Source organism: Nomascus leucogenys, chromosome 9 (genome assembly GCF_006542625.1).
Source record: "Nomascus leucogenys isolate Asia chromosome 9, Asia_NLE_v1, whole genome shotgun sequence".
Lineage (NCBI taxonomy): Eukaryota > Metazoa > Chordata > Mammalia > Primates > Hylobatidae > Nomascus > Nomascus leucogenys.
In genome coordinates, this window is record NC_044389.1 from 15,791,595 (window position 1) to 15,801,462 (window position 9,868).

Sequence of the window (9,868 nt, forward strand, 5' to 3'; positions counted from 1 at the left end):
GGATTACAGACATGCGCCACCATGCCCCGCTAATTTTTGTATTTTTAGTAGAGACAGGGTTTCACCATGTTGGCTAGGGTGGTCTCGAACTCCTGACCTCCGGTAATACACCCGCCTCTGGTTCCCAAAGTGATGGGATTACAGGCATGAGCCACCGTGCCTGGCCTTTTTCTTTTCTTTCTTTTTTTTTGACTTGCATCACCTTTTATTACACAAAATAGATTTCAACCACGTTGCACATTCATTCTCGCTATAAATCTGGCTTAAAAATATCCCTAGGGATTCAGTGTCATCAATGTCATGATTTCCCTTTTATTGGCATCATGTCTCTATTGCAGTCAGAGTCCTCTCAAAGGACAAAAGCAGATGTGGCTGCCTTGGGTCAGCTGCACCCAGTGTGCTCCCGGCCTGCCCGCTGGAGGCGCAGCTCCCATTATCATCTGGACCGCGACTGCTAGGGACTGTCAAAGCGGCAGCATGTCATCGCCTTCAGCCCTTCTCCAGCAGCACAACCAGTCCTCCCAGCTGGTCCTCTGGGGACCAGCCATCATAGCGCTGTGGTGGCAATGTCCCCAGGCAGCTGACAATCCTGGGCTTCTCTTTGGGCAAGCCTGGGCCAGGGCCTTAGGGGATCTCTGTGTCTATGGTATAAATCTGAATGAGATCAGACACAATATTATCAATGATTGGCTTGGTAAGGTCGTCACTAAACACCTGCCACCACGGCCTCTCAGCCTCGACCTTGGCGGGCACCTCGACTCCGTAGACCTGCAGGGCCAGGGAGAGCACCGCCACGGCGATGTGCTGGGCCTGGAAGCGGAGGCACAGTCCCCCGTGGTAGCTGTCCCACAGCAGGGCCCAGGCAGTGACGGCAACTGGGGTCCGCTGCCAGCCGTTGCGGTTCAGCCAGTTCTTGAGGGAAACCAAGTAGTGGAGCAGGTACTTGTGTGGATGCTGGAAGGAGACCTGGAAGCGCAGAACTCTCAGCATGAGAAGCTCACACTGCACAATGCTGTCCTGGAGCTCCCAGAAGCGGGAGTCCAATTCCAGGGGCCCACTGCTTGGGTTGAAGTACCTGTTGGACACATTGATGATGTCACGAGCCCGCAGGTGCTGCTCTTCCACTTTGCCCGCCAAGTAAATGGAAGACAAGGCAATCAGGTAAGGGTCATAGGCGTCCAGGTTGGTCTCGCAGAAGAACTTACGGTAAATGGTGCAAGCAGTGGCAATGGGAATGGACCGCATCCCTAGCTTGACACCTACCTCCATAATGAACATCGCCACGCGAAAGTGCACCCTGGCTTCCGGTGCCGACGGGCGCTCGTGGACTCGCGCTGCAGGGCTCCCTCCGCCGTCCTCCCGGCCCTCCATGAGGCCCCGCAGCTCCGGCGGAAGTAGAGGCAGGCCGAAGCACAGACTGTCCTTTTTCTTCCTTTCTTTCTTTTCTTTCTTTCTTTTTTTTTAACAAGTTGTATCATATTATGCATATTGCTCTCCAACATACGTTTTCACTTAATAATATTCTTGGCATCTTTCCCTATCAGCACACAAAATTAAAAACAAAAAAACCAAAAAAAAAACATAGCTGCATAATATCCCATACAATGGGCCAGGCACAGTGGCTCACGCCTGTAATCCCAGCACTCTGGGAGGCCGATGCGGGTGGATCACTTGAGGCCAGGAATTTGAGACCAGCCTGGTCAACATGGTGAAACCCTGTCTCTATTAAAAATACAAAAATTAGGCCAGGCGCGGTGGCTCACGCCTGTAATCCCAGCATTTTGGGAGGCCGAGGCAGGTGGATCATGAGATCAGAAAATCTAGACCATTCTGGCTAACACGGTGAAACCCCGTCTCTACTAAAAATACGAAAAATTAGCCGGGGGTGGTGGCAGGCGCCTGTAGTCCCGGCTACTCGGGAGGCTGAGGCAGGAAAATGGCGTGAACCCGGGAGGCAGAGTTTGCAGTGAGCCGAGATCGCCCCACTGCACTCCACCCTGGGCGACAGAGCGAGATTCTGTAAAAAAAAAAAAAAAAAAAAAAAAAAAAAGCCAGACATTGCGGTGCATGCCTGTAATCCCAGCTACTTAAGAGGCTGAGACACAAAAATCCCTTGAATTTGGGAGGCAGAGATTGCAATGAACCGAGATCGCGCCACTGCACTCCAGCCTGGGTGACAGAGCGAGACTCTGTCTCAAAAAAAAAAAAAAAAAAAAAAAAAAAAAAAAATTCGTAAAATGGATGTACTATAATTTATTTAACAATTTTTTTTCTGATAATGAGCATTTATGTTATATTCATGGTTGTTTTTCAAACAATTCTGTCCTGTCAATTTAGTTTATGGATATACTTGCAAAAGCACACTAAGCTATGTGTACAGGAATATAACCACCAGTCCCAAGTCTTTAACATGATCAAAATGATATAAAGTTGTAGACAATTTCTCTTTGAAAATGTACAGGAATGTACACATAGCTTAGTGTGCTTTTGCAAGTATATCCATAAGCTAAATTCCTAGAAGTGAAATTGTGTGTTCAAGGATATGTTGCCGTCATGCGCTGCATAACAATGTTTTGGTCAATGACAATCCTCATACACAATGGTGATCCCACAAGATTGTAATGGAGCTAAAAATATTCCTGTCGCTGGGTGAAGTCGCCTTCATAATGCCGTAGCCCATGATAGACTCACACAAATCTAACATGAAAAAAGAAACAAACCACCATGAGCATCTTTCTGAAAAGAGTGATACCTCCTTAAGAACAGCCTCAGATCGATCCTACAGGAGGCATCCAAAAGAAGACATTGTTATGGTAGGGGACGACAGCTCCATGTGTGTTACTGCCTGCTGAAATTCATCTAGTAGGATAAGATATAAAGGTGGAAGACGGTGATATTGATGATCCTCACCCTGTGTAGGCATAGGCTAATGTGTGTGTTGGTGTATTCATTTTTAAACAAAAAATTTGGCCAGGCATGGTGGCTCATGCCTGTAATCCCATCACTTCTGGAGGCCGAGGCAGGAGGATAGCTTGAGGACAGCAGCTCAAGACCAGCCTGGGCAACAAAGTGAGACTCTGTCTTTACAAATTTTTTTAAAAAAAATCCAGCAGGCATGGTGGCTCATGACTGTAGTCTTAGCTACTTGGGAGGCTGAGGTGAGAGGATTGCTTGAGCCTTGGAGTTTGAGGTTACAGTGAACCTTGATTGTGCCATTTGCATTCCAGCCTGGATGACAGAGCAGACCCTGTAGCTAAAACAAAACAAAACAACAAAAAGTTTTAAAAGTAAAAATTAAAATTTTTAGAAACAGAAAAAGGTATATAGAATAAAGATATAGAGAAAGAAAATATTTTTGTGTAGCTGTATGATTTGTTTGTGTTTTAAGCTAAGTGTTATTACAAAGAGTCAAATGTTTGAAAAAAAGTAAAATTTATAAAGTAAAAAAGTGGTAGTAAGCTAAGGTTAATTTATTATTGAAGAAAGAACATTTAAAAAATCAATTTAGTGTAACCTAAGTATACAGTGTTTATAAAACATACAGCAGTGTACAGTAATGTCCTAGGCCTTCACATTCACTCACTACTCACTCATTGACTCACCCAGAGCAACTTCCAGTCCTGCAAGCTCTACTCCTGGTAAGTGCCCTATACTATACAGACGTACCATTTTAAATTTTTTTTTTTTTTTAAATTTAGATGGAGTCTCACTCTGTCACCCAGGCTGGAGTGCAGTGGCACGATCTTGGTTCACTGTAACTTCTGCCTGCTGGATTCAAGTGATTCTTCTGCCTCAGCCTCCCAAGTAGCTGGGATTACAGGCACCTGACACCATGCCCAGCTAATTTTTTTTGTATTTTTGGTAGAGACAGGGTTTCACCATTTTGGCCAGGCTGGTCTTGAACTTCTGACCTCAGGTGATCCACCTGCCTCGGCCTCCCAAAGTGCTGGGATTACAGGCATGAGCCACCGCGCCCGGCCTCCATTTTTAATCTTTTACACTGTATTTTTTACTGTATATTTTCTATTTTTAGATATACAAATATTTATAATTGCCTGCAATATTAGTACAGTAACATGCTGCACAGGTCTGTAGCCTAAGAGGAATAGGTTATACAATACAGCCTATATGTATATAATATATAGTAAGCTATATCATTTAGGCTTGTGTAAGTACACTATGATGTTCACACAGTGATGAAATCGCACAACGATGTGTCTCTCAGACATCCTTGTTGTTATGCGAGCATGACTGTATTTTAACTTTGGATACATATTAACAAGTTGACCTTTGAGAAGACCGCCAATTTCCATTCATACAAACAGCATTAAAAGTACCAGTTTCCCCACACTCAATCACCACTGGATATCTTTAACCTTTACATTGTTGCTAATCTGGTAGGTGAAAATGGTATTTCATTGTATTTATTTGCATTTTAAAATTACAAATGAAGTTGAGCTCCTTTTAATATGTCTGGTCCATTTTGATTTCATTTTTGGTGAACTTAAAATCTGTTCTTTCTATCCACATTACAATATTAGCATTTGGATGACTACATCATGCATTTTGCCCATTAGAGTTCATTTAACCTTGATCATGTAATATTATATTTGTAGATTTACCAGTGGTTGAATCCTAGAAAGGTAGAGCTCTAGATATACTTAAGATGATCCCATGATGCATTCTCATTTTCGGATGAAGGAACTGGGGTGTCTAGGGAAGCAAAATTAGCTGTCCAAGGTCACACAATCAGAGGCTGGGCCAATACCAGAACGCACACTGCCTGAGGTATTATGTAAGTCTTTTACTCTGCTGTTTACTAAAGCGAGAGGTCTGTCTTAGAAGTTTAAACCACTCGTCTTAATCTATTAGCATCCCAAGGAGCTACTTATAACTGTAACTGCCGACCCAATGAGCCAGCTTCTCCATCCAATGTTTCACTTAATGGTGTAGTTTATTACAGTTCAGCAGTCCCAGAGACTGGACGTCTGTGCAACGTGTTAAACCCCTCTTCAAATGCTGCAGTAAAACTTTCTGCACGGCAGTGCCCGATTCAGGGAACGGGAGTTCCTTATGCTCAGTCAATGTGAACTCAGGACAAATCAAGCGAGAAAAATCAGTAGCCTCATCTCTGCCGTTACTTACAGATTTTATGGATTGTTTAATATAATGAAATAGTCACAGGGAAGAAATTCAATACCTCCATATTACATTCTCATACTTTCAAAGAGCTTTTTCAAATTCCTCATGAAGTGATACCCATTTAATTTCAGTCTTGGAATTAGAGTTTTATCTTTCTTACACTCCTTACGGGGCCCTTAAATAATTACTAAAATCCACATTAATCATTAGGGAACTTTAAAGATGAGAATTGCTCTGTCACAGGCTTTAACCCAGGGAGCCCTAGGTGCAGGGGTCCCAGCCTTCACTGTCTCTACGCTATCATGTTGGCTTTTCTTCCCTGTGAAAACACTAAGACTCTTTATTATGCTTATAATTTAGATACATCTATGTCTTCTCAAAATTTAGTTTTTAAGAAAATATTTAAACAATACCTAACTGTTTTTTCTTGTTGTTGTTTGTTTATTGTAATTGTTGTTGTTTTGAGACAGGGTCTCTCTCTCCAGGATGGAGTGCAATGGTGTCATCACAGCTCACTGCAACCTCAACCTTCTTGGGCTCAAGTGATCCTCCCACCTCAGCCCCCTGAATAGCTGAGACTACAGGCATGTGCCACCATGCCTGGCTAATTTTTGTATATTTTTTAGAGACAGGGTCTCACTGTGTTACTCAGACTGGTCTCAAACTCCAGGGCTCAAAGCAGTCCTCCCACCTCGGCCTCCCAGTGTGTTGGGATTATAGGTGTAAGCCACCGCACCAGGCTCAACTATAAAGTTATTGATAGAACTTCCCAACTGATGGAAAAGACATAAGATTTTGAAGAAAAGAATCGAGAGAAACAAAAATAACTGGCAATTTAAGAGTTAAGCTACATGTTGCCACATCATCCATGTTAGGAAACCAAAAAACCCCAAATAGATTAATAAAAATGAAAAATAGGTTTAAATTTTAAAATAGGGGATATGTATCTTCTAAATACTGTAATTAATAGAAAATGCTTTAGTACATGATCTTTAATTTTTTTCTTTTTCAGCCAAGTATATGCAGCTAACTGCAGTTCAGCTGTGAATCTGTGCTGAAGGACCTAAGTGCACTATTTCTGTTTTCCGAGAGAGTTTAAAAAAAATTTCCCCCGCTTTTTCATTTCCAGGTTATGTTCAGTTAATTATTAGAATGCTGAACATTCTGTCCTTAATACTCAAAAGTTCCTGACTTCTGGGTAGGCAAACGAAAGCATAATGGATCCAAGGGAAATTCTTCCAGCCGTATTTTACTGGCCTTCTCTTCAAGTACATTCATAAGAAATTGTGTTTAAATAAATTGGATTGTACTTTCAATTTCAGCTAAATGCAATTTGGAACTGGCTTATTATTTATGAGTATCTACTCATAAAAATGTTCCGGCTTTCGGAAGTTAACTTTCTGTGAAAATAATAGCAAAAAATGGGTTATGTTAACTATGTATTTGGGGAGGACTGATTTCTAACACAGAGGCTTAGGGAGGATGGAGCAAGGGGGTGCACACCACTGTCCTAGGGTGCCGCTTTTGACTGGGATAGAGCAGCAAAGAGCCGACCTGGGAGTTGTGGGTATGCAGAATGTTTTGGCCTAAGAGAATGCTTAGTCAAGGTGCTGACAGGGTTGGTTTCCTTCTGAGGCCTGTCTCTTTGGACTGGAGATGGCTGCCGCCTTGCTGCTTCTTCACATGGTCATCCCTCTGTGCATGCACATCCCTCATGTCTCTCGTGTGTTCAAATTTCTTCTTATAAGAACACCAGTCAGAGTGATGTTCAGCGCCTGCCAAATGACCTTATTTAACCTTAACTACCTCTGTAAAGCCCTTAGCTCCAAATACAGTCATATTCTGAGGTTTTGGAGGTTAGAGTTTCAACATATGAGTTTTGGGGCGACATAATTCAGCCCATAACAACAGTAAAAGTGATTTTACATGGTGTGTGTCTGATTTCAAAGCCTGTGGTCTTCACAACATTACAGTTACTACTTGTGTTTGTGTAAAGCTACTAAGGAGGTTGAAGGAAAGGGAATTTAAGCACATCTTTAATCATCAAGAAAGGTTTAGGCCGGGCATGATGACTCATGCCTGTAATCCCAGCACTTTGGGAGGCTGAGGCGAGTGGATCACCTGAGGTCAGGAGTTTGAGACCAGCCTGGCCAACATGGTGAAACCCTGTCTCTACTAAAAATACAAAAATTAGCCGGGTGTGGTGGCGCATGCTTGTAATCCCAGCTACTTGGGAGGCTGAGGCAGGAGAAGAGCTTGAACCCGGGTGGTGGAGGTTGCAGTGAGCCAAGACCGTGCCGTTGTACTACAGCCTGGGCAACAAGAGTGAAACTCCATCTCAAAAAAACAGAAAGGTTTAGCAAAGGATCTCTCCATGTGAGTAGAACTTTGAAGGATGAACACGCTTTTTTTCAATTTAAATTGTAATTGTTTAAAAACTTAATACACATTTTTCTTTTTTTTTACTTTTTAACAATTTTTTCTTTTTATCACACTTTGTCCAAAACAAGGAAGAATTTTCTTACTATTAAAGTAAATGTGTTCTTTGTATAAAAATTAGAGAATTAGATAATAAAATGAAAAAAGACACTCAGAATTGTGGCATCAAGAGAAATCTCCTTTTAACAACGTGGCGTATATCTTTTAAAATCCAGTTTTCTTTATTTCAGATAGATAGATAAATGGGTAGATAGATGGAGAAAGCAAGAAGGAAGAAGCAGGATTCTACATTGTACCCACATATTCATTTTTGTTTTTTGGGTTTTTTTTTTACTCAATGTAACATGGTGGAAATAGACCATGGATTTTGAGGGGTGGGGAGGGCAGAGATATTTTTGGCAGAAGATTACTTTGCACTGGATCATGGCCACAGAAGGATTGTGAGGTCTGACTTGGGAGGAGTGGTGCAATTTGGGCTGGCATTTAGGGGGAAGGGCCATAAATTCTAGACCGCTGACTTGGTTAGTTTAATGCCCTACAAAACATGGAGCCAGATTGTAGGGCTTTAAACTATCCAAGTTAGGGGTGTAGAATTTATTTGGTAGAAGAGATGAAACATAAAACTATTTTTGAACTCTCTAAAGCTCTGCTCTTTGTATAAAATAGAGAATTAGAAAATAATTTAAGGTTAATTTGTGGTAGAATGCCTAGTGGATAGGAATGTGAGGAGATTGAAGGGTTAAGAGCTTGCTAGAGAACTATCGGCTAGGGGAGGGGAATCAGGAATAAAAACTAGGTAGAAGACAGTAGGAAGACAAACGAGTCACAGACGAGGAAGAATTCATAGAGTAACTGGGTAACTGACTCGTATGTATGATGGGGAAGGGAAAAATCCAAGATGGGCGAAGGCAACAAATGACAGGCCAGCAATCGCCGTGGGGAGGTTAGAGGAAGAGTTGGCCCCTGGTGTAATAGGATAAGGTGTTGTCTTTGAGAGGTCAGTGACACATCCAGAGAAGAGGTGTCTGTCAGGCCATCACAAATATGAGTGTGTGGTAAAATGGCACATGTCTCTCAATTATCCATAAAAAGCCTCTCAAAGCCAATGGTGGACAATATACCAAAACCTTTTGTCCAGATCTTTGATTTTTGTTGCGCTAAGAGACTGCCTCTTACAGAGTGTCCATGCCACCCATCCAATTCACTTGACCCCAGTGAACCCAATAACTGGTCATCTTTAACTGAAATCTACATTCATACTTGGTTCTGGACTATAATTTCATTTTCAGTTCCCTATTTTGGAATAAATAGATCATTTTGTTCTTCTTGAAAGTAGTGAAGCAACTAAACCCCAATTACTTACCTAAATGAGAAAGAAATATTATTTAAGCAAAAAGAGAGTGGGTTGTTAACTTGCTGGCCCTGCTTTAAGCACCAGACGGTCCACATTCTGGAATGATCATGTCTATCTCTTACTCTCCCTATTATAACACCCCTCAGCCAACTTTCTGCTTATAAAAATGGCATGAATCTTATCCCAAGTCATTAAAAAGATTTCATACTATAAACCCAATGTTTAATGAACCATTGTGAGATTTGAGATTATACTGGTGTCAACCAGGAAGATGTCATTAACTCTTTAAGGCCTTAGGGTCTGAACTAGCAAATGACAAGCTATAAAATGCTTCTACCATATCTCTGGAAAAAGATTCTCGAGGCCTTGTTTCCAGAAACACTGGCTGTGTGCAGCAAGTCCATTTACGGATTTGGCCACTGAATCTAAAGACCGGAGTTATGCTTTCTGTTGATTCTTAAGACCCAACCTCATATAGAAAAGGTTTCTCGAATCTGTTTTTGTGTTTTCCAATGATCACTGCTCTCTGGTTTAATTCAATCCTCTTAACTCTTCTTGACCTTGACTATTGCAATAGCAATAGCTTAACTGGCCTCTCTGCCTCTAGTCTCAGCCCACTTCATTCCATCCTCCATACTGCTGCCAGCATGATCTTTCTAAAACACAGCTCTCAACATGTCCCTTCCCTACTCAAAACCTTTAAGGACTCATATTACTTGTAGAAGAGAATGCACATTTGTTAGCGTACCAGAGCAAAACTTTCTGTGTCTTTAGTTACCTTTCCAACCTTGCCTCCAGCCACTCCCTTATGGTTTTTCACACTTGTCATTCCTCCATGCCTTTGTGCACACTGATTTCTGGGTCAGTGATGCCTTCCGCCTGGTGAATTTTTCATTCTTCAAAGTCCAGCTTGCATGTTGTTTCCGTGACTCT

The 9,868-nt window shown here is 42.0% G+C and overlaps 1 protein-coding gene across 1 annotated transcript; it reads right to left on the reverse strand.

Moving 5' to 3' along the window:
* Window positions 1-624: 624 nt before the first annotated feature.
* LOC100607244 (cyclin-Q-like) lies at window positions 625-1,371 on the reverse strand. The gene is made up of 2 exons (XM_012501969.2): window positions 715-1,371; window positions 625-654 (listed from the first exon to the last, which is right to left on the reverse strand). Exons 1-2 carry the CDS (start codon window positions 1,369-1,371, stop codon window positions 625-627), a joined length of 687 nt encoding a protein of 228 aa, XP_012357423.2.
* Window positions 1,372-9,868: the final 8,497 nt, after the last annotated feature.

Coding starts and splice junctions, on each gene's coding strand:
- LOC100607244 (XM_012501969.2), bottom strand. CDS start 1,371: ATGGAGGGCCGGGAGGACGGCGGAGGGAGCCCTGCAGCGCGAGTCCAC. Junction 655..714: donor CTGAGAGGCCGTGGTGGCAG/GTGTTTAGTGAC, acceptor GATCTCATTCAG/ATTTATACCATAGACACAGA.